The sequence below is a fragment of the Gouania willdenowi genome, chromosome 7 (assembly GCF_900634775.1).
Source record: "Gouania willdenowi chromosome 7, fGouWil2.1, whole genome shotgun sequence".
Lineage (NCBI taxonomy): Eukaryota > Metazoa > Chordata > Actinopteri > Blenniiformes > Gobiesocidae > Gouania > Gouania willdenowi.
Genome location: NC_041050.1, coordinates 15,640,828 through 15,666,030, shown reverse-complemented (window position 1 = coordinate 15,666,030; position 25,203 = coordinate 15,640,828). Strand labels below are relative to the sequence as shown.

Sequence of the window (25,203 nt, the reverse complement as noted above, 5' to 3'; positions counted from 1 at the left end):
GAAAAGTTTTTTTCATTTGTCACCCATACCAGGTATTGGTATTTTTTTCCTGTTTCACAAAGGTTTAACCAGTGCCCGACCAAGCCATGATAGCAATTATTTTTACATCAAGTGAGTGTGCAGCTCTCAAAAATTGGAAGAAAAACAGGTCATATCTTTTTTTTTTTTACACAACACGGTATCGGCATGTATCAATATCGACCGATACGCAACTGGGTATTGGTATCGGGGGGATTTGGTCAAAGGGTTTTTGAGGCAGACTGGTCTGTGATTCAGAGGTTTCCGTGTGTGTGCCCCAATGAATCTATAGTTGTTCTGTGTTCTCAGTGTTTTGCATGCTGCTGATAGCGCTAAGCATAACAATGACAGAGTCTCTGAGAAGAGACCTTGGCAAATGTTATCAGTGTACGATGGTATCTGGCCTGCTTAGGGCAGTGTGACCAGGACCAGGGGAGATTCTGTAATCACATATCAGGAACTACACTAGCATTCAGGTACTGTTTTATGCCTCCATTCAGCAGCATCTGTACAAAACTTGAAAAAACAGGAACAAGGTGTTGGATGATATATTTAAAAAAAAAAATGTTTTTGAGGAGTGCCTAGGGCGGACAGGACAAGAAATGTATGCATTAGAGCAACAGTCATGGTATAGCAGATGCGAGAGGTGACATGCTTTAGATATGTGCAGAAGCAAGATAGATGGATATACTTGACAAAGGATCTTCCAGATAGACCTGCCAGGAATAAAAGAGATGATTGGTGGCTGGTGTGGTGATGCAAAACACAGGAGATGGAGACAGACTACAAGCTGTGGTGTGTGACCTTCAAGAGAAACAGGAAAAGAAAGAGGAGAAGAACTAAAACAAGTTTAGAATGTTTAGAATAGGAAAAAGAGACTAAACGAAGGCTCTCTCTTCATTTATTTTAAACAAGATGAAGACTCAAAATTGAGCCACGGTGTCTTTGAAGAGGCGCTCTGCAGCATTTTTGAAGGCCACACTTGGCTGCCAAAAGAAATAAAGAATGTAGTCATGATTATTGAACACAAATATGTTCGCAAATATATCTAGTGAGAGTGTTTTTGGGTCAAATTTGGTCATGTTTATTCCATGTTTGGATGCTTCACACATTTGCCTTAATTCTCTCTATTACTAGCTGGGTTTCCATTACCCTTGGAAATGCGCAAAATCTAAATAGTGCAATGAAAACTGAACACGTGAATTTTGAAAAAACACTCAAATATCGCTAAAACGTTTTTAATGCTTTAAAATGTATCGCAAAAGTGCTATGGAAACAGTTTTTCCTGGGGGAGGGGTGTTGGGGGGGCAGGACAGGGTGGAGAGGATTACAGCCGCTGGGGGGGCACGGGCATGCAGCCTCTCTGGGCGTTCCACGGACACCTTCCTTGGCTCGGATGGGAGGGAGGGCGGGCGGGTGGTGGGCCGGTGGAGGGATTAGACAAAACAAAACCTTTGCTTTCACTCTGACAGTCAGGTAGTCTGATGACCTTGGAAAGTCTGATTCAGAAGACGGAAAGTCTAGGTGGCGATGGGGGAGGGGAGGGGAGGGGGAGAGGAGCAGGGACGGAGCGTCAGATCTGCATATATCCAAGTGTGAGAGTCCACATGAACATTACAATCATTCGTGCACCGCAAACTTTTCCCATGAAGTCTATTTTCCTCATCTTTGCGTGCATGAGTGATGTGAAGCCCCAAATTCTAGTTGTTTTGTAGCTATCATCATTACTCAAAAGAACATACAGATCTGAGCTGGCAGGGCTTAATATTAGAAACATTCTAAAGTGCAATGCTGTGTAAAACTAATAAATTATTAGACATTTGTGTCACACACCTTAATAATTCAACTGTAATTGCCTGACTGCATGCTTTACTGCATGTATTCAGTTAAAACAACGTCCTTGGCTTACAAATTCTTCCTCGTTGTTCTTGTTAAGTAAGTTGGATGAAAGGAAAATGTCCAAAAGAATAGTGGAGGCTGCAGTCCAGAAGGCTTAGTGCAAATTAGTTTAATTTATGACAACTACAAATCAACAAGAGCTGCACTTATTATTAGCAGGTTGGTAATATAACACAGAATAAGCCATTTTTTAAGCAAACGATCTAAAGATGGCGGAACATTTTTCAGAAATCCTGATATGAATAAAATAAGTCTAACATGCTACAGGAGGATGTATTAGCAGCAATGTCAATTAGGGGTGTCCCGATCCTATATTGATATCGGATATTGGTCCGATATCAGCCAGAAAACGAATATCGGATTTTATCGGACCGCAATCTAAAATCTCCGATTTATATATATTATATCTATCTATTAAAGCAAGGAATCTCTGTCTGTCTGTATGTCTGTCTGTGCCTCAAATATCTCTGGTGTTCAAAGACAGACATAGCTGCAGCTTGGTTCAAAGCATTTGCTTGTGACGTTGAATGAATGAATTTCATAAAATTGTCTACCGCGAGCGAAGCAGAGCCACTAGAGTCACGTGTGTGCCCAGAGCCTATCACTGCACAGCAAGTGCGTGCTTGATCCAATCACAGTGGCGAGCTAGAGTCTCGTGTCCGGCCAGAGCCAGACGTGCGCGCACACAGCCAATCAGACACTGACCACTGATATACTGTAGATGCTCCCATTAAATTGTTTTATCATCTCATTTACAACGAAGAGTTGTTTGCTTTACGTGCCACGGCTTTATTTCACCCGCATCTGTGCACAAATGTGAAAACCTATGTGCGAACTGCAAAAATGTTGATCGATTGGGGTGAAGCGGCTGAGCACCGACTTCTTCCCGAGTCTACCGGTTTAGATAGCGTCTGCTGTTAGTGTCTGTGTGTGTGTGCGTGCATGTTTTGCTTATTCAGCCCGAGCATGTTGAAAGAGAGAGCCCACCTCCACTGTCCACCTGTGAATATGAACTATAAAGTTTATTTTGCCAATCATTCAAAATGGCGTACAGCTAATAATCGATCTGCTCCGGTCACATACACTCTCTCACTCCGCATATGGTGGAGCGACGACAGAGAGAGATAGAGCGAGCGCCCGCCAGCAGCAACGTGGCTGAATTAAAAGTCAGCCAGTTTGTACTAGAAAGATAAACAGCAAAAAGTTGTTAAATCACCACGTTAAAAGCTGGAAATGGACTGATATGTAGTCGTACACTCACCACACATAAGGTATTTATCATAAAAAATATACTAAATGAATAAAATAAAACAAAAACCTAAACAATATTTATACAAAAAGTACACAAAACGACAACAGAAATGCACAAAATTTTACAAAATGACTCCAGAAAACATACATTACAGAAAAATACACCAAACGACAACAAAAAAATATGAAAATGAGTCAATAAACACAAGACTACATATTTGTACAAAAAATACACAAAATGACAACAGAAATGCACAGAACTACACTAAAAGAAATACAAAAATACACAGAGAGAGAAAGAGAGAGATGCTGTAAACTTGTGAACGCACCTGCATCTTTTATGCAGTAGATTTATATAATGAATTTATGATTGTCTCACTTTTTCTGGCTCATGGTCTGTGTGCGTGTGCGTGTGCGTGTGTGTGTGTGTGTGTGTGTGTGTGTGTGTGTGTGTGTGTGTGTGTGTGTGTGTGTGTGTGTGTGTGTGTGTGTGTGTGTGTGTGTGTGTGTGTGTGTGTGTGTGTGTGTGTGTGTGTGTGTGTGTGTACATGCCTGTCTGCCTGAGGCTATTCTGGTGTTAGAAAGACCAAGCCTGTATGCCACAATCTTGAGATAAACACACACACAAACACACACACACATGCATACCTGTCCCTGTGGCCTTTCTCCCTGGGGATGCACTTACTGTGCAGGACCTGCATGGATCCGTTTTCCTAATGAGGGGAAACAGGAAGGGAAAAGCGACAGGGAGAGAATTAAAGGTGAGAACGACAGCTTGTGACAGAGCTGTGCTAGTTTTCGGAACAGATGATTTCTATCCTTGAAAACTGGATAATGCTGTGTGTGTGGTGGGGATGGGGGGGGGTTTGGGGGGGATAGCTGTCTCAGTAAAATATGTGAATTTCATCATTTCATCTGCATCCACATCTGTGTTTCTCCCTCCTTTTCACTCTGGACAGATGTGGTGCATTTCCATCAAAACGACTCATTATTAAGTTTCTATCTGCAGTCACACACACACACACACACCGGGGTTACTACCCATGTTCAATTACAATTCAATTACAATTACAATAACAGAGATTTTTTACAATAACAAATAACTTTCAATTTTTTTTATCCTCGGAAAGTCAATTACAGTTATGTTCTCAATTACTACATTTCAAATACAATTTATCACAATTACTGAGCCTGAAATAAATTACCTATTAAAACATAGCCTTCCTCTTGCGTTAGCTTTCTGTTAGCATCTCTTATGATAACGGGTGCTAAATCAGCTGTAAAATACACTAAAGACAAATCTATCATCTAATTTCTTTACTATTTATTGGTTATATTGTTAGACTTCCTAATCAATGAAAATATAGGTTTTAATGTTTTTGGTGCGGGCGTCTGAGCCTTTTTTGTGTCAGTATACCCCTCAATTTCAATTTTTTTTTTTAAATGGTAAAATGTGGGAAAGCTTGATATGAAACATATTTTAATAATTGTTAACTGCATATGTGTAGAACTGGACATGGAACTGTAACATGGTTCCCCTGTTTTGTGTTAAATTACAATTGACAATTTTTGGTTGAGTTTTCATGGCGTTTACAATTACAAAGTCAATTATCTGAACTCAATTACAATTGAATTACGATTACGACAGCAACATACTGTACATCTGCAATCGTAATTACGCCATGATTGTAGTTTATTATCAATTACGCGATTACAATTATAATTGACCCCAACCCTGACACACACACACACACACACAGAAAAAAAGACATCACACTTTAACAGTCTCTTTCCCTTGCACATCCAAACACACCACCTACTTTGAATGGGTCTCAGATGCCTCTCTGTCAGCAATGAAGCATTAAGTGTTCATAACCTCATAGTAGGTCTTACACTGAACAACCTCCATTGGGTGTTGAGTTGATGTGACTCAGACAAACACACACTAGCTTATTATTTGACATTGAGACTTGCAGAACTCTTCTGATAGTGATTATTTCAGGTGTCACTTTGTGTGTCTTTCCTATTTGGAATAATTATCTCACCACTCTGGTCCTCATGCCAGAATCCAGTGATTTTTATCAGACACGGTAATACTGATAATTGGCTCATCATCCGTCCCACATCCCTCCTGTATATTCTATCATGTCTTCACCTCTCTTTCATTTGTCCCACTTTACCGTGGCTGCACATCGATAAGGTCTGGGACCGACCTCAGGCTGCTCTGTGCTCCTTTCAACGTGGAGCACACACTTGTCTGCTCCACTAGTAAGCTCATTAGGAATCAGTGGACACGTTTCCATTTACCCATGAGGTTCTCATTGAGGTCTGTTTTTTAAATGAGACTAAGTCAAATGAACGACAATGTGGAAGCTCCAGAATATTCATTTGTTTTTTTTATCTTAAAGTAATATGTACGATTACCAAAAATGGTTAGTAATAGTAAAAAGTTAAATCTCGCCTAAAGAATTCAGTCCTTTAAAATATTTTAATATTTAATATTTAGTGGTGTTTTTTTTTTTTTTTTTTTGTTCTCTCTGTTAGGTGAAGTATGTAATCCGAGGTTGTGACAAATCAATAAGGAGGATGCAACAGCTGTCATCTCTTGTTCTTCATGAATGAAAGGTTTTTTACTAAACTCCTCCCACTCTCTCATCGTCAAGCCGTTTTGTTTTTGTCCCACTTTCGGTTGCATCGCTCATAATTCTGAGCCAGTAGTTCTGGTGAGACTGGAATCAGATGAGGTAGCAAGGAAGATGATTGGAATTGATTTCTTTTTAGCATTAAATTGTATCCATTAAATTGAGTCAGATTATTTCACAAAAGGTTTCAGCCCTATTATTGATTACCACATTACTCAATGGTCATAAAGATATTAATTACTTTACTTTATTGACAAATGCACCAGAGCAGTGATAATCTTGTCCACTTCAACTTAAAGCTGATATCCGGAGTTTCTGAGAAATCCATGTTTATGTGTCATTCTTTTGAAATGTAATAAATACCTAACTTGTCTTTTACTATGGTCTACTGCCGGTGATTATTCATATACATCAATGTACATAAGTCCCGCCTTGATCCTATAATAATAATAATAATAATGCATAAATTTTATATAGTGCTTTCTCATAGACACTCAAAGTCGCTTTACAGAATTAAGGCATTATTCTTTCACTCCACACTTAGTGGTGGTAAACTACGACTGTAGCCACAGCTGCCCTGGGGCAGACTGACGGAAGCGAGGCCGCCAAAGTTCGCCATCGGCCCCTCCGACCACCACCAACATTCACTCACACACTACATTCATACTATAGACCCCTATACAAATGGAAAATTGTGCTGCGATCGCCCAGCCAATAGGCTTCAACTTCCTGTTTTTGAGACTGTCAATCAAAGTGAATGCGGAACTGTGCACGGACACAAGGCCGCGCGTCACAACAGCAAACTGGTCATTTTGATTTTGGCTCTTACCTGACCCATAGACCTATATCAATGCGACTTTGTTATGTTCCGTGATGCGTGTGCAGAAAAGTAGAGGCGTGGCTTCTGGTAGATTGCAGAGGCAGGGGGAGGAAATGCAGCTGTTGAGGGCGGGACATTGAGACGTCCTCTCAGAAACTCTGGATATCAGCTTTAGTAGATGACCCTTTTTTCCATGACTTATTTATGACAAGAATGTAAATTTAAGAAGTACTGACAACAAAAATTAAAACAAAATCTGTTCATTATCAACTGACGAGTACGATGACGCTGGCCGGCCCGAACAATCTGTATTACAACCGTTCTCGATGCCTCGATTGTTTTCCTTTAAACCAATGAATTATTGTAACTCAAATTTAAAATCTCAGCCTAAGAGCTTTGTTCTTGCAGGTTGTGAGTCATTGGTTCAAATATACAGAAATGAACCAAGAAGTTGTGAAGAACATGATTATGTTGCACTTTTTCAAACATTTTAAACAAGAATAATATGGCACACTTTAGTAATTGACAACGTAATTGTAATTGACTTTCAGTGGATAAAAAATAATCATAATTAAAGTATATGTGGGAAAAATGCCAGTCACTGTAATCGTAACTGAATTATAATTGAACATGGATAATTGAAGACATAGTTGTAACTGCAAAATGTAATTGACCCCAACCCTGCTTACAATTGAGTGTTTACTACCATGGCAAACAACATTTTGCAAAATCGGTTACAGTATAACAAAACTATCACATCATTACAAAACTAAAATGACACTAAAAACTAAATACATTTCCACAGACTAATTTTTTTTTTTTTTACCAAATCCAGTCTTTGGTGAGCGACTAAAACTAAAATGAAATCCAAAATTTGTGTCAAAATTATCACTGCCACAGGTCTAGTAGTGAAATGAAAAATACTGTACATTTCCTTCTCTACCGTTAGCGACTACTAAATCTTGGAGGCTGAAAAATTGCAGGTAACCCTTTATTTTTGTCAAAAGTGGTCAAAAGACAAATGGGCCTTTGGTAGTAATGGTGCTGTGTGGTGAAAAAGTAAACTTCCACTGTCATGACAAAGCCATATATGAAACAGTCATGGAGGGCTCATGTGTATATATATATATTTAGCTTTCTCTCGAATGGTCATATAGCACAAGAGGAACACAGCAGACGCACTCGACAAGGCTTCATGATGTGTCTGTGTGAGTGAAAATGCATGTAACGCAGGTGGTTAGGGCTCCGTGCTCAGACTCTGTCATGCGAGGCCTGCCATCTCCTGTTCACACGACGAAGAAACACGAGGTCAGCCGCAAACTCCCTGTCGCTTCCATTCTTCTTGGATGCACTTCGGCATTGCCTATATACAGTAATCACGACTGTCTGTATCACGGTTGGACTGACAACCACGATGTACAAGAGCCACATGGCGTAGAATCCAACTGATGTTTGACAGGGACAATACAAAAATAACTTCTCACAGCAGCATAGAAAACATTTACGTCACAGTTTACGTACATTCCAAAAGTTGTTGCAGCATGTGGCCAGATCACACATAGCCTTTGGGTTCTAGGCTGCTTAACTATGTAACTGAGGATTTTATTTAGAGGTGTAAAGAGAATTGATAGATCCTATTCAAGAAGAAGTTCTGTTACTTGATTGAAACTGTACCCAAGTACAAGTACAAGTAAGTCATACATAAAATACTCAAGTATAAGTGAAAAGTAGCTCAATTAAATAGTACTCAATGTAAAAGTCACTGGTTACTTTCACCCCCCATGTTTATTGTTGTTGATAAATCTAGCCACGGTTCCCTTGCATACAGTAAACATCTCACGTATAAACTTAAAAAGAGACCAAATCTTGCACAATTGGAACTTCATTTGTTTTCCACAAAAACATCTGTATAAAATAAGAGATTTTTCAAAGTGTACAATTCTTTAAAAAATAAAATAACACCAATGAATTCAATTCAAATAAAAAAAAAAGTATAAGTATAGAGACCTCCAAGTCACGTGACCCCTAGCCGAGTGTGAGCCATTTTGACGGTTAACGACTAAGCGGAACGTCATATCGTCGCACTGTTTATCATCCGATAAAGCTAGTTACAAGTGGAAGATAAAGGACTTTTGGTTTTAGAATCAAAAATGAAATGAAAATCAAGCGATTTTTAACTGTTTGTTTATCCTTTTTTGACCCCGATGAAGACATATGTCTTAAAATTAAATAACCACTTGTATTTTGTTTTTCAATTTCCTTTTCTGAACGGAAAATTCAATGACCAAATCACACACTGACTTACCAGTAGTGACTCTGTGGCTAACTGAGCTGTTCCACGGCTCTCTTCTCTACTCTTTATTCTGTTTCTAGCTAATGTTGGTAGGTTTTTTTAACTGCTTAAAAAAAAAAAGTTAAAAAAAAGTAGTCAACCATACACCGTTAGAACCGTGACAAAATGCACAATCTTTTTATCATAAAGAGCGCAGCTAAACGTTTGATTACCAATTGATTTTATGTTTAAATTAAAAAAATAAACCAAAACAAAATCACACAAACATTGCAGATTTCTATGGTAACAGTGAATTTATAACATTAAATCCCGAACTCACAGAGAAATCATTCATTAGCCTTCAAGGAGACCACTTACCTGATCCAAAATGAAGACTGTGTGTTGAGTTGGAAGCCAAACACCTCCATCAGCGTTTTGCCTGTTTATTACGCCAGCCACTTTGTTTGTTTTGGGATACAGTATAAAGATATTCCTTTAGTAGAATCTGATAGCTTCCAACGGCACATTGCTCCGGTGTGATAGCGACTACCTGTAGACCGTCAAAATGGCTTCTCCAAATGACGTGACGTCACGCGGGATGTCCCTATAATTGAATTTATGAACTTTATAACCGAGAAAATAACCCCCATTCAATGCTGTTTTAGTACAGCGCAATATGTTTAATCTGGTTGGTCAACTATGATGTGATCAGAATCAGAATCAGATGCATTTGATTGTTGTCTGGTCATTTTCATATTTTGTAGTTTCACAATGTTCGTTGAATATTTCAAAGCAAAAAAATATAATTTACTCAGTAACTTTTGGGTGTAGAAATTAGGGATGTAACGATTAATCGTAAGGCAGTTAAAAATCGATTCATAGGTATCACGGTTGATATCGATTTTCTGAAAATTGAATCGCAGTACTTTTTTTAACCAGCAGAGGGCAAGTGTACAAGTGTAGGCGGCGGGCGGAGTCTGCTAATACTTTCTTTCTGGCCGCCTTCTACTCTTAAATATGTTAATAAATGATTCATTACCCCTTTAGCACCGAAAGAATATCTGTAATATTACTTGAATATCTGTAAAAGTCACGTTTTTCTATTAGCTCTGTCTGCTAGCATAGCTTCTCTTCTTCACTGCAAGAATTTCTGCATGCCAACCGACCACTGTGTTACCAGCGCCCTCTGCTGGTCCAAACAAATATGACGTAAATCAGTGTAATCACGGTTTTTTTTTTTTAAAGTCCAATTGTTAAGGGACAAAATACATTTTCAGTTGCACTTTTAAAAAGAAAAAGAACTATTATGCAGTTTTGCATTGTTTATTATAGAACCAGAATTTAAATTAATAGGATTTCATTTTCATTTCTATTATTCCTTTATTTATTTCATTCAAGATTTATTTTTAGTTAAATTGCATTGTTTTGAATAGTTTATCAAGGGATTCTTTTGACAATGAAATATATACAGTATTTCCCTAGTAGAAATGTAACACATTACTTCTTTTAAAACGTACCCATAAAAGCAACTCAATTCCAGTAACGTGAGTACTTGTAATCCATTACTTTCCCCTCTGGTTTTATTGCCATGAAATGGAAAAAGCTGATATACAAATAAGACAAGATTTGACACCCTTCTTTTCTCAGTGTCGTACTGAGCTCATGCTTAATAGGATAAGAAGGCAAAAGAGTGAGATGAGCGGCAGTAAACAGCAGATTTTCTGGGACTAACCTTGATTCCAAGAACCAGTGAAACACTCTCTCTCTCTCTTTCTCTCTCTGCACAGAAGAATATTCTCTTCAATTAGAATTCTTTTTAACCTTGCAGGAGCTTATACACAACACTCGACAACACGCACACCCACAGATGAAGACACTTGCACATGCTCTTTGCACAACGTGTGATGTCTCGAATATCGTGATGCACCTTCACACCTGAGCTTGTGTGTTTGACTGCGTGTGATTATGGGTACGCGTTTCAAAAGCAGATTCCAAGTGTGCGGCAAGCCCCACAGATCTAAAACACTTTGTTTTACATGAGAGAATCACTGCACCTCTGTAAAGACGGATTCTTTACATTACATACATGTGTGGGTGTGTGTGTGCAAATTGAGCAGACAGAATTTGGCTTCAGCACTATTATTCCCCATTGAGGATAATATAGGTTTACTGGAGCCTATTAAAGGTGAGATAGGATGCGTGGAAAGGAACACCGTGGATAAGATGCAAGGTTAACACGCATATCGCAATCTCACATTCACACCAATGCTTTATTTATACGACATATATAATGTATGTTACATGTTCTTTGACTGTGGGAGGAAACCTACGTACCCACAGTAAACTCATGCTCGTACCAAGGGTGTGCAGATCACGCGATGTGGCACAATAATGCCTATCTTTGTGCCAGGAGACACAATGTGGGGATCAATTCCTCACACCTGATATGGTTCTTCTTACTGAGAATTAGGAATTCACGGGATCAAATATCATCTTCCCTGTCTGTAAAAAACAGAAGTCTGGACCTTTTGGCCACAATTTAACACAGTACTGCAGTAAGTTTGCACGTTGAAAATGTAAACCAGGGATTTAAAAGGCTGACTTTGTTTATTATTCACAGTATAGGCAATATACAGTGAGTGTGACTTTGCTTAATATCAACAGTATAGGCAATATACTGTACAGTATAGCACTTTCAGCATCTGTACAACTGAGAACTGTAAGCTGCCTCATTTTTTACTATAGTTAGTCATTGTCAAAACATAAACAACAGGATTTGTGCAAGTTTAAAGCTTTAACCCAAAAGTAACCCGACTTCTACTAATAATGAACAAAATCTGAGAGCATGTTGCACCAACAAATTCATTTTAAAATACAACACTCCATAGTATGTTGGGAAAGCCTAACTACCGTATTTTTCATACATAAGGCGCACCGGACTATAAGGCGCACGGGTTTGTTATTATTATTATTATTATTATTATTATTATTATTATTATTATTATTAAGGCTCATTAAGCAAAACAAAATAGTCAGATAAGTCAGACTTTATTCAACTCAATAACAATAACTCTCAACATTGTTCAGGTTTAACACATATAATGTAGAACATTACACTCACTTTTTCAGTTCAGTATGTTGAAGCACAGTACAGGTACATATCACCCCACGAGGCGCCTGACTACGTTAGCCCCGAAGCGCCAAAAATCCATCAAGAGGTGCAGCTTCATAGTTTACCAAAGTTGTACTAAAACATTTTGACATATTAATTTCATACATAAGACACACCTGATTATAAGGCGCACTGTCGATTTTTGAGAAAATTAAAGGTGTGCCTTATAGTCCGTAAAATACGGTATGTATAAGGTATTAAAACACGGGTATTATTAAACAATCAGAGGTTACCTCACTGCAAGGATTTGGGTATATTTACCTCCGCCAAGGAGGTAATATTTTCACCGGCAGTTATTTAGTAGATTTTTGTCTGTTAGCAGGATTACGTCAAAATAACAGGTTTTGAGAAAGATTTTATGCAAAGGTAGACCTTACGCCATGGAAGATTCCATTAAATGTTGGAGGGGATCTGGATCAATATACTGATTTTGTAATGATTCAATTCGATTCATGATACTGGGTTCACAACACCACTCTCTCACGATTTATTTTACAAAATGAGACTGTAGACAAATGATGATATATATTATATATATATATATATATTCTTTTTTTTTCTTTGAAAATAAAAATAAAAATACTGTACTATTTTCTTTTATCTTTCATTGTCATAAGAATCCCTTGATAAACCAGGCAAAACAATGCAATTTAATTAAAAATAAATCCTGAATTAAATAATCAAAGAAATGGTACAAATGAAGAAGAAGCATATTCATTTAAATTCTGGCTCCATAGTAAACTATGCAAAACTGCATAATAGTTCCTTTTCTTTTTAAAAGTGCAACTGAAAATGTATTTTGTGCCTTAACAATTGGACTTTAAAACAAATCCCATGTCAAAGAAATAATATGAATAAACAAACTATGGCTTTCATTCTCTCTCTCTTGTTTCTCCCTTCCCTCTCTGTGCCTCTCTTACCTTGGAATTCACATGTTCTTTATGTCTCACTTCTTTCATTTTGTATTGGGGAAGCCAAAATGCTTCCACACTTCTGATTTAAAACACGGTGGTGTGTCCTGAATTTCAAATTTTAAATAGATAGTGCCCTTTGCTGTAAGAAAAAAATAATAATAAAAAAAATTAAATTAAATTAAATATTTTTTTTTTTTTTTATTCGTTTAAGTATTGATGTGAACACCTTTGAATCGATTTTTAACTGCCTCACGATTAATCTTTACATCCCTACTGATTCTGGATCATTTTCAAAAATATGAAATTCCCTATCTCTCATCATTGCCAACAATTCCCACTCTCAGTTCATAATTAATCAATTTTTATGAAATTTGACTCAGGATCAGATCTGGATTGTGCAACTGTATCGTTACTAATGGAGATAGAAATTTCTTCAAGATCATAATCCAGATACAGTAACTGCCAATATCTGGCTAAAAGGATATTTGGCGGTTGGTGGAGGTGTGCACTCACTAAGTGCCCTTTTTTTATGATGCTGTGAAACTTCTACATATATGAATTGTGTTGAGAGTAAGAGTTTTCTCTAAACAGGTCACATTTCTTGCATGGTTTACGCAGATACAAATACAGAAAACATATATTTATCCCTGATCAATTTATTCATCTATTCATCTTCTGGTGAATGTCTCCAGCTCCCATCGGGTCCAAGAAATGGTACAACCATGACCGGAAGCCAGTTTATTAACAAATTAAGACAGGCAATTCACCTTTTCACTCATACAGGCAACTTCAGCAATTCCAATTAACCTTAAATTCATATTTTGGGATTATGGGAGGAAGTAAAAACCTGTCCAAACAGACCCACCCACCCAGGAATCAAAATCAGGTGGTTTCAGCTGTAGTTTTAGCCAGGTACGTGTATATGGGACTGGACCAAAACTGTGAATCATCGTTAAATTTGATGTGTTAAGGAATAAATGAATACTGGATTGCATTTGGTGCCATATGATTCAAATTGAATTAAAAACGGTCATTACACTTTGTGATATTAATTGGTACTGTATCCACGCCACTCAGGCAGTTAATGACAACAACCAAGGCATTCAAATTAGACCAACAATCACACGTGCCTGTTACAATCCTTTTCAATAGCAATACTACATTGTATGCACTTCCACCAATCCAATGTCTGTGCATGACTTCTGCCAGGGGATCAGTGTTGGCATCTTTTAGCAAATATTTTCACTTTCTTCCCTTTCTTTTCTATTTTTTGGATAAACCCTTTCAAATCAGGGAGCTGTTCAGGAGGGTTTGTTTTATGATTTTTTTTCTTGCTGAGAGGTTGCCCCGTCAGCTTGCTTTCAAAAAGGATTTTTGACTTTGGGGACAGCATTTCAAACCCCTCATTAAACACTGTGAGTCACATTACCACACAAAAGTCTGTCAAACACTTTAACACCCACATGTGTGCAAGCACACAGGAACACGTACACTTTTGCAAATATTCACAGATGAGTATTTGTGACGCTGAGAGGCTGATAGGTACTCCTAATCTGCCTGTGCAGTTCTCTGTTGTTTCACGTTCTCTTCTCATTTATAATGTACACACTCCTCTCCATCTACTTATCCACACAGTCACAGCACATTTAGCCTTTCCGTCTCCTTGATCTCATCTGCTCTTCACCTCACTCTCAATCTCTCTCTTTGCCACATCTTTTTTTTTCCACTTCCTTCTCATCTCCTCCCTTCAATTATACACTTGTATTCAACTCTTTGTAAACTTCAAGGCTAATACAGACTCAGTGTTCTGAAGGCAGAAGGCGAAAGCACGATTTCTACATAACTTGGCGATTAAAAAGTGATCTACTTTTCAAAGGGTGACCATATTTTTATTTCCAAAAAAGAAGACAATGGGGCTGACTTCGGCATACTCAAAGTACTCAATGTCTTTTTTAATTTACCTTGTAACAGCAAAATACAACATAGTAGATAAATAAGTTGTTATTATCCATTAGGTTTAAAAAATAATTCCTCTCTTTATTACAAAGACTCAAGTCAATCACCTTTGTTATGCATTATAACGATCTATAGTTGTACGATACCCACGCTACCTCGTGGTGCCAAATCTTAACGGTTGCTACTATACTAGAAATTCTACATGACGGTACTACTGTGGATTACTATACTACCGGTGCTAGTTTCCGCTACATAGCGGCCGCCACTACTCTCGTCCACGGCTTCTCACTGCATGCTACTCCCTTGTAAACAAACCCACATGGCAACTACTCTAACCGAACTACATAGCTGCTGATTGCCTGTTACTGGTGACGTCAGGGGATAAGAAAGGCTGTTTCCACACATTGGGTCCGCCCGTCTGTTAGCTGATTGGTTCTTCGTGTTTTTCTGCCGGCAAGAACGATCTCCATGAAGACTGCTCCGTTTCTATAGAAATTCGCTTCAAAACAAACAACAAGCTAAAGTTCTGTCTCATCCAGACGCGCGCATGACTTACAGTCACAAACACGAGACAACACACTCACCATGGCAGAAGCACCGGGTCCGAGCAGCGAGTCTTCCGTCATCAGTGGCATCACTAATTTTGCTCAAAAAATCCAACTCCAAAAGTCACATTTGGGACTATTTTGGTTTTAAACAAGGCACAGACTGTAAAGCAATAGATGATGGCTGTCAACTGTGCTGGCGCTGCCACCAAGAGCCAAAGGAGGGAACACATCCAACCTCATAAAACACCTGCAGTGTCGTCACCCAGAGTTATATGTCGAATACAGGTTAGTGCCCTGTTTACGTTCTCATTGGCTAATACACCTGGATACCATGTTTTGGACATAATCTCGAATTGGCCGCTGACAAGGCACTGGCTATTGACATTTTCCTTATCCAGACTACAGAAAACTGTCTCTGCTTTTTCCAGGTCACCAAAGATGTCCAGGCCACTGCTAGAAAAACAGACAGACTTGGGTCTATCTCAGAAAAGGCTGCTTCATGATACACCAACACGCTGGAGCTCTGGTTATGACATGTTAAAGAGGTTCTTGGAGCAGCAGCAGGCTGTTAGTGCTGCCCTGGCCACCGAGAGGAAGAAATGGCATCTCATGCCTAGGGACAGTGACATCACCACACTTGAAACAGTGAAGGAGGTGCTTGGACCACTGGGACGGTTCACAGATGTTCTCAGTGGAGAGAAACTCCCCACAATCTCTGCAGTTCAAGTGGTCATGTGGGACATATCCTCTTGCTTTGCTGCATCTGAAGATGATGCCCCTCTGTGCATGAAGGAGTAAGTTCTTGAGGATCTCAACAAAAGATATGCAGACAGATTTACAGATCGATTTTGACTGTGCCACATGTCTTGATCCTTGTTTCAAAGACACCTTTGTGGCGATGACACCTGAGGTGAAAGAAGCAGGAGACTCTGCAACACACTGAGCCTGAGGCTGAAGTTGAAGTAGACTCACTAGAGAAGCGGCCAAGAACAGTCATGCAAAGGCTCCTCTCAAGCATCAAATCAAAAAAGAAAGGAGAGATCAGTCATCATTTTTTAATAAATGTTATTCATAATAACATTTGTTTCAGTCTAATTCCTCCTTCACCAGTATTATGTTTATCATGCACCAAACAACATTATAAGTAATTAATAAGTATTTCTAACTTGTACCAATACATTGCATTTCATAAAAATAGTAATAATTTAAAAAAAGGCTGCAGTACCACGATATCGTGGTTTCTCATTTTGGTATCGTGACAACAATAACAATCTGTTCTTAAACAATCTCATACATTCAAACATTGAAACAATGAGAAACATTTCCTTCTAGAAAAAGAAAAAAAAACAAAAAAAAACTGCTTACAGAACAGTAAATAATAATTCAATATACACTTCAATAATAAATAGCTATGAAAGTTTGCATCACATCATCACATCCAGGAGGATCTTCCTGCTGATATTAAAGGAGCATAGGGCAGGATCTAGAAATCAGACTCCATAGTGACATCACGGCAGTTAGGGTAACTGCAACCATCAGCCAAGCTGCCGTGGAGGTACGCATCAACTGTTTAAAAGATTATAGATTAAACCGAGGCTTTCGCCTTTATTGGTCATATACTGTATGTTATTACAGATAGGAAATTTGTCCTCTGCATTTAACCCATCCCTGAGGAACAGTGGACAGCCATTTTACAGCGCCTGGGGAGCAGTTACAGCAGTTTACAGCTGATACTGTAACTCGAGGATGGATATCCAAAGTTCGGACAGATATCTAGAACTGGTGTTTGGGGTCGTTCATAGGGATGTAACGATTAATCGTAAGGCAGTTAAAAATCGATTCATAGGTATCACGATTGACATCGATACTTTGAAAATTGAATCGCAGTACTTTTTTTAAACAGCAGAGGGCGCTCTATATTTATCCCTTCTCTTGTCCAGCAGTGTACCGGCGGGCGTAATCTGCTACTATTTTCTTTTTGGCCGCCTTCTACTCTTACATGTTAATGTTACATGTTAATAAATTATTCCTTGCCCCTTTAGCACCGAAAGAATATCTGTAATATTACGTGAATATCTGTAAAAGTCACGTTTTTCTATTAGCTCTGTCCGCTAGCATAGCATCTCTTCTTCACTGCTACATTAGCTGCATTCCAACCGACCACTGGGTTACCAGCGCCCTCTGCTGGTCCAAACAAATATCTGACGTAAATCAGTGCAATGACGGTTTTTTTTTCTTTTAAAGTCCAATTGTTAAGGCATAAAATACATTTTCAGTTGCACCTAAAAAAAAAAAAAGAACTATTATGCAGTTTTGTATTGTTTACTATAGAACCAGAATTGAAATTAATAAGCTTCTTCTTCATTTGTATTATTCCTTTATTTATTTCATTCAAGATTTATTTTTAGTTAAATTGCATTGTTTTGAATAGTTTATCAAGGGACTCTTTTGACAATTAAAAATAAAAGGAAAATAATACAGTATTTTCTATTTTTTTCCCCCAAAAAAGAAAGGAATATTTTTCAGTCATCATTTGTCTACAGTCCCATTTTGTAAAATAAATCGTGAGAGAATCGTATCGTGAACCCAGTATCGTGAATCGAATCGTATCGGGAGTTGAGTGAATCGTTACATCCCTAGTCGTTCATAGTGTCGTTTGCGCGCAGCGTTTATCCTTTCCTGCTTCAGCCCTGAAGAATGCAGCTTTAACTGTATAACAGTGAGAGCTGTGATCCGCGGTGGAGGAGCAGAGGACAATTATAATGGAATACACTGTTGAAACCTTTCTTTTTCTGCACAGTAACATGGATTATGGAAATGGCTCTGATGGGTTTCTTACATGCACTGCGCCTGTCATGACTTGGTGGTGTGGGTGAAGAGGACCCAAGTGCAGAGGCAGAATTAGGCAGCAGGCAGGTGTAAAGTTCAAAAGAGTTCATGTTTAATCACAAAAAAAACCAAAATCCAACAGGGCACAAGGTAACCCAGGCAGCAGGGAACAAGTGCAGCAGGACACGACAATACAATGATCCAGCAATCGCACAGTGACCTAACACTCAACTAAATAGTGAGGGAGGCTTGATTGGCAATGGGCCACACCTGGGTGCAACACATGAGACAGCTAATCAGTCACAACTCAAACACAATGACATCACTGGGGGGTGGAGCCACGAGCAGAATACCTGAAACACAAAGACAAGAGTTAACACAGGAGGCCAGACTAAAAAACAGAATAAACAAAAACACCGAAAGGGCTAAAAAAACAACAAAACTAAACAGAACCTGATAGCGCCGCTGTTTATGTTTGACGTTCGCTTGTTACCCGTGCACTAATCACTAATCTTGTTAATAAAATCGGTGCTCACCACTAAAACAAACATAAATATGTCATTTCTTTGGAAAAAAAAATTGAGGTTTTCACTGTTGGGTTGGACTCAAAAGAGAAAATGCGGCCCGATTTGCACTCTGTGACATGGTTATTTATTTACTCGCCGTTCATGTGACTGTTTACTGCAAGACCTGTGCACATGCCTCTGCATGCATCTGTGGGACCAAACAGTAGTTCAGTTCACCATGCTTGTCTTCTTTCAGTCTCCAAGCCGTCTTCCTCTCATTTTTCTTTATTTGCGGTTTATTTCCAAGCCATCGAGAACGCACACCAGCGTCATTTGATGTCACGTCTGCAGAACTGTGCCGGAAATTGGCGCCCAGAACAGCAGTACAAAATGTATCACACAAGGCAATAGTGAGAAATGTGTGTGGGCTCATTCTCTTTGGTTTAGAATGCTTTATCACCCATTAAAAAAAACTTAAAATAAATGTTTATTTTTTCTCAAATCCTGCCCTATGCTCCTTTAAACTCACCGGTATTTGGTCTCTTTCAATCCATCTTGGACTTTAGTTTCTCTTCTCTTTTCCTCTTGTGTGACAATTTTGTCAAAACAATGCGGCATCTTTAATGTTTCGTCACGTGAGAGTAAAATGACCATAAATACATTATATTGGCTGTAAAGAACAACTCCTTAGCTTTCGGAAACGACTAGAATTCCTCTAATACAGCAAATATTAACGAGTTACGGTCATTTAAATTAACGTGTTCCTCGAGATGCGTTCAGGTCCCCTGGGAAACCCAGACATTATGATGAGTTTGTAAAATCTGGCTGGACGATCAGAGCAAGACGTGAAAAGAGGACATGTCTGGGTAAATCCGGACATATGGTCACCCTAGTTTTCATCTAAATCCCAACTATAGACAAACAAATTATTCATGAACTAATACCTCTTAAACAAGCTGCATAAGCTGCATTCATGCATTCATGTTTGCTGACCCTGACTGACTAATAACGGCGTGTGTTGTTTGTCAGTTGGGACTTTATTTATGAGCACACTTTGTTCCCACAGTGATGGATGTGTTTGTTTCACATCAAGCCCACCTTACCTTCCCCGTACTGGGTCTTGTCAATGAGAATTTTGCATTGTCGTAATCCTCTGGCGCAACTTGGCATTTTCAATCCACGACTCCCATGCACTCATCCACATGCACACACCTCAATCCACATCCCAACCACAACCTCACTGGGGCATTTTACTCACACAAGGATGCACGAATGAAAGCACACACACATCGACTAGCACACATTTTGCTGCTCTCGCTCATATTAGGACACGTGACACATCTGCATCAACCTTTGCACTTACGCTCAGAGACACATACACGCACACACATATACACTGTATCCCTGCACTCTGGATTAGGGGTACAGATTAGAGATTAGAGCTGGCACTGGGATTACACAGTCCTCTATAGCCCCTCCTCCACAACTGTCCATGAAACACCTCTGGTCGAATCTTGATAATGCTACACACACAGAAAGAAATAGAGCAAGTGGCAGAGAGAGGATATGACATCAACGATAATACAGTTCCTTAATCCCAAATTAGCACCAGTAAAATGTCATTACCTTTGAGGATTTCTGTTGTCACAGTTCTTAGTCCTCAATAATCTCTATTTCTCTGCTTATCTCAGCGTTGCTTTCGAAAAATCCATCAAGTAGCCTATTATTCACCAGAATCACTCATTAATAGAAGTGTCCCATGCCATCATATCAAGTAATTTCCTAATTTGGCAATTTCAGAAGCTTGTCCTAATTTAGGCCTCAACCCCCCAGAGACAGAAGACACACTGTGAGGAAATTTATGGAAAAACAACAGAAGGGAGGGAGATATACAGTAATGGGAGCAGGTTGAGTTAGCTATTAAGAATAGGAGAAAGGACCTCATGGATGGATGGATGAGTGAAGCATCCATATCTGTCTCTTACTGTCGATGAAGTGTTTAACACATGTGGGTGAGGAATGCCTCAGGATTGTGTTACTATGATTTATTGATTGCTGATTCACTTTCTGGATTCTCAAATGTTTTACCTGGGCAATGGGGGCATTGTGGGGTCATGTGCTATTTCAGGGATTTTATGATGAAAGAAATGTGTGTTATTTTTAAAAGACAGGAAAAAAAATCAATGTACACACAAAACTTAACCTATAAAAACAGTCAAAAGTCTCTGTATTCGGTTTCCATATTTGATGTCTATTGAGAGCAGCATATCCACAGTGAATTTACCCTTTCATTATAACATGGCATTTGCCTGATGTAGTGTTGATCCAACTTTTGCGAAAATTCCCTAAGATCTGTTGATGCATGCACTCTGCTAGACTGGTTACTATGGCAAGACTTTGGCAGGACACCCTCCTGTAATTTGCCAGATGTAACCTCCATTGATCAGACTTGTTTTTTCCAGAATATTCCATGGATGCTTCATTGGAAACATACTTGGAGTCAACACTGTAAACCTCCATTCCTCAAACTGTTTCGGAAACATTTTCTTTTTTTTTCTGGCAACGTCTTTCTAAAGCATTCATGGAATCAATGTTTTGACACGAAAACATTGTCCAAAGCATCTCCATTGCCTTACATTCCTTCCGAAGTGCTTCACATCATATCACAAGTTACCACAATGTGAATGACAAAAAGAAAAAATGGTTAAAGTAAATCAGTGATACAAATCAGAATACAAATTAATTACCCTAAAGACATCACAAACCTCTGAAAAAAGCATCGTAATTAGAGTTGAGTGTTACAGACCTTACAAACGCAGCTGCTTGATGGGTGCAGGAAAACTGCCCATTCTAAAATAAGTTTAACTTGAACTTGACAGACGTTGCACGGAATCTGCAGACTGAGCAAAGTAGAGAGAAGCTTAGTGGATGGCTTAGTATCTGTTGACTCGGCTGGCACGCAAGCAGGCCAACAGAAGGGTTCGAAACCAGTTTTGTTGAGGAAAATTGATCAGGCTGCATCAGGGGTTTTGCTTATACGGTACATTTCCTGAGATCATTTTATAGACTTTGACTACACCTCCTGGAGAGATTTTTGTTTCATAAGAAACTCTTCTACATGCCTGTGTTTCTCTCTTCATCTATTTCCGTTGCTTCAAGGTGTCATCCACATGCATTAATCATGCCCCCCGCAGTGCAATGATTGGTGTGTCTTTTCCTATATTTGCCAGGTGAATGCCGCCATGCCATTTGGGTGCCTTGCCCTGCGAGAAGGGCGAAACTACGATAGCATGTCTGATGTCACAGACAAATATGAGATTGGACAAGTCCTTCGAGCGTAAGTGACATAAAGCTCTATGCATGGATTACTTGTGCTTTTCCCCTCTTTTCCCATGCAGAATTTATAGTGACATTGCTGTATTCCGAAATGGATTTCCTACTTTTTAAACATTACCAATAACGCTGAAAGGTTTAATGCAGGTTTGGTTGAGAATGTCAAACAGAAGGCAGGCAGACAGAAGCAGGGTGAGGATACTGATCAACAGACTTTAACCTAAATTATATCCAAAAGATTGTTAAAAAATCTGCTTAAAGGAGGGCAACTTTTAGAAAATAAAACTTGCTTTTAGAGGCTTGCTCGTCAAAAATAAAGGTGTTATCCTCTGCCATTTTCTTTCTTGCTATTTGAGAGGTTAAAACAGAGCGTTTTATTTCTCTGTTTACCTCTCTTTGACATACTGAAGGCTTGTACATGGACTTAAAGCACAACAAACACACAAATTCTACTGAGCGTAAGAGACCATATGGCAACATCAGCATCTGGCCGGAGAGATTTCTGCTCATCTTTATATAACCCAAACACCCAGACTAACACTTGGATTCACACTGATGAAATCACGCTCTTTGAGTGACTTCAATCAAACATATTCACATCCACAACTGAGATGTCCTCTTGATCTCATCGTAGTAGTTAGTTGCTATACTGAATAATAGATAATAGATGACTAAGTCTGTCACCTTGATCAAATTGGGTGACAAAAACATTGCAGGATTTATTTACGGCCACTCTATACATACATACTTACATACATACATACAAACACATTCGTTTTTGCACAAGTCACCCACAAACAATGACAGATCAAAGATGAAACTCTTGAAACTGAGTAAGACGATTCTAGAAGTACTATTTGCGGTAACAATCAGAGACATAGCATAACCTATTTTTTTCATTTTTGCAGTGTTTTTATTCACTGTCAGAAATAAAGTCCACACCAGTCTCGACTTTGTAGGCCAGTAGTGCCTAAAGCAGCACACTGACATCAGAGAGAATTTAAAATCAGCTATCTTCAACACTCCTGTTTTATTGCAACAAAAGAGATGGAATACCCATAGTTATAGAAGAAAGAAACAAAGGGGTCATTGAAATAAATCATCTAAAACAGGACAGACTGTGGCCCTCAAGGAATTGGCTTTACATCAAACACTGAAAGACAGAATGGCTTTAATATAGTGGATAATTGGTTTTATGTTATAATTTTAATACCTGTCATTAGGAATTTTCAAGGACCTCCTTACCAGTGAAAATCATTTTCATTTTAGAAAAAGAACTTGAATTCAACCATTTTAAATAAAACTAAAATAAAGGACACAGGCAGAGGACCTGCCCTCTACCTTCTACTTAACAACATGAATTTTGTTGATAATAGTTTGTCAGTGCTATCTGCCAGTTACGCAATGATTTTTAGCTCAAATCAACTAACACTTAACAGACTTAACTTAAAATTTTGAGTCAAATTCAAACAAAATCAAACCAAACAACTGAATCAAAATTTTTGTCAGAATTAGTAGTACAATAGAAGAGCCAGCAGAATAAGATCAGGTAAATTATACAGCATGGAGGAACCCATTTTAAACTTGTTTCTACCACCGTGTATTCTCCAATTATAAATGTGTAATATGGTGTTTTATGTCTTCATTTCAAAAGTAATCAATATCAAATGAAGACCTTTTTTAAACATAATCTTTTATTCCTTTCCCTGTATTTTTTTTTTTTTCATGTTTCCCCTTTGTGCAGAAAGGAGTTCTGTGAGCTGTGCCTGGCCAAAGACAGACAAACAGACAAGGTTTTTGTCTGCAAGAAATTTCTCAAAAAAGACGGAAGGAAAGTCCGCAAGGCCGCCAAGAATGAAATCATGATCTTGAAACTGTACGTAATCCTTCTGTGAACAGGTTGATGCATGATTAGGCGATAATGGAAAAGGAAGATCAGAGGCTTTCTTGTTTGATCTAAATGTTCTGCACTCATTACGCACAATTACTCCTGATGTCTCTTTAAAATTATGCTAACTATGTGCACACATGAATGTTTTATCGTGGGTTTTTTAAAAAGACTGCTTTCTTGCTTTGTCTGTGCATCGTTTGTGACTCCTTGTGGCTGTTTCAGGGTCAACCACCCAAATATCCTTCAGCTGATAGATACATTTGAGACTCGAAAAGAATACTTCATCATTCAGGAGCTGTGAGTATTGATATTTTCCTTACAGTTTGTCTTTGTCGTGTAAACACTGAAGACAATGTGTATCCAGGTCTTGGTTTTGAGCGTCTTTCTGTATCACGTAATGCACTCAGTTATAGGTTTGGAGATGAGTCGGTCCTCTTTTTGCTGTGTGCTCTGTTGCTCCCTTGAGCAGCATGGCTGAGGTGTAAAAATACAATTTGCTCTTAGTAACAATGAACCATACTCATTGCTCCTACAACACTTCTTTGATGCAATATTCTGTACAGAGAATGTAGGATCGATACATAAGTACCCATTCAGTGCTTATAGAATGTGACTTATAACTTTGAATTAAGCTGGGAGGACAAAGAGTTTGTGCGTTCATTGAAAATCCTTTTTTTTGTACCAGGTAAATCTACCAACGCTGAGGGCCACGTGTGATAATCACTCCCATCATTTATCTCCAAACTTAACCAAGTCTTTTGGAGTAATGATCAGCGCTCCTGTTTGTAATTGCTTAGCAGCACTAGCTCCAAGCCAGCAAAAACAATGCACTAAGCCCCCGATAGGTCAAAAGCCAAGATATCTGTGTGTTTGTTTTCAAACTCAAACTACAAGACTCTCAAAGGGGAATTTATTTCAGCTCTTATTAAAACATTACAAAATGACCACATATGAGGTTTTTATCTCAGTAAAGCATCATGTTGAAGCTTAAGTTCTGCTGCAGCATTATCAAAGTCGGGAAACTTAGACACAATTTTGATAGTCTCAATTTTATTGTTTATTGTCTTGTTTTAAGTAGAAATGCTGCACTTAGAGCTACTAAATGACCCATATGCTATTAAACTTTATTTTTTTAACAACTGTGCCGTGGCT

At 38.6% G+C, this 25,203-nt stretch overlaps 1 protein-coding gene across 1 annotated transcript in view; it reads left to right on the top strand.

Annotated features, from left to right (window-relative positions):
* The window catches only part of camkvl (CaM kinase-like vesicle-associated, like), a 73,366-nt gene that overhangs the window by 35,357 nt on the left and 12,806 nt on the right, over positions 1-25,203 (top strand). Inside the window, exons 2-4 of the mRNA XM_028452327.1 lie at positions 22,058-22,164; positions 23,905-24,036; positions 24,274-24,348. Of these exons, the coding sequence (XP_028308128.1) occupies positions 22,070-22,164; positions 23,905-24,036; positions 24,274-24,348 (302 nt within the window). The 5' untranslated portion in view covers positions 22,058-22,069. The remainder of the gene's footprint in view (positions 1-22,057; positions 22,165-23,904; positions 24,037-24,273; positions 24,349-25,203) is intronic.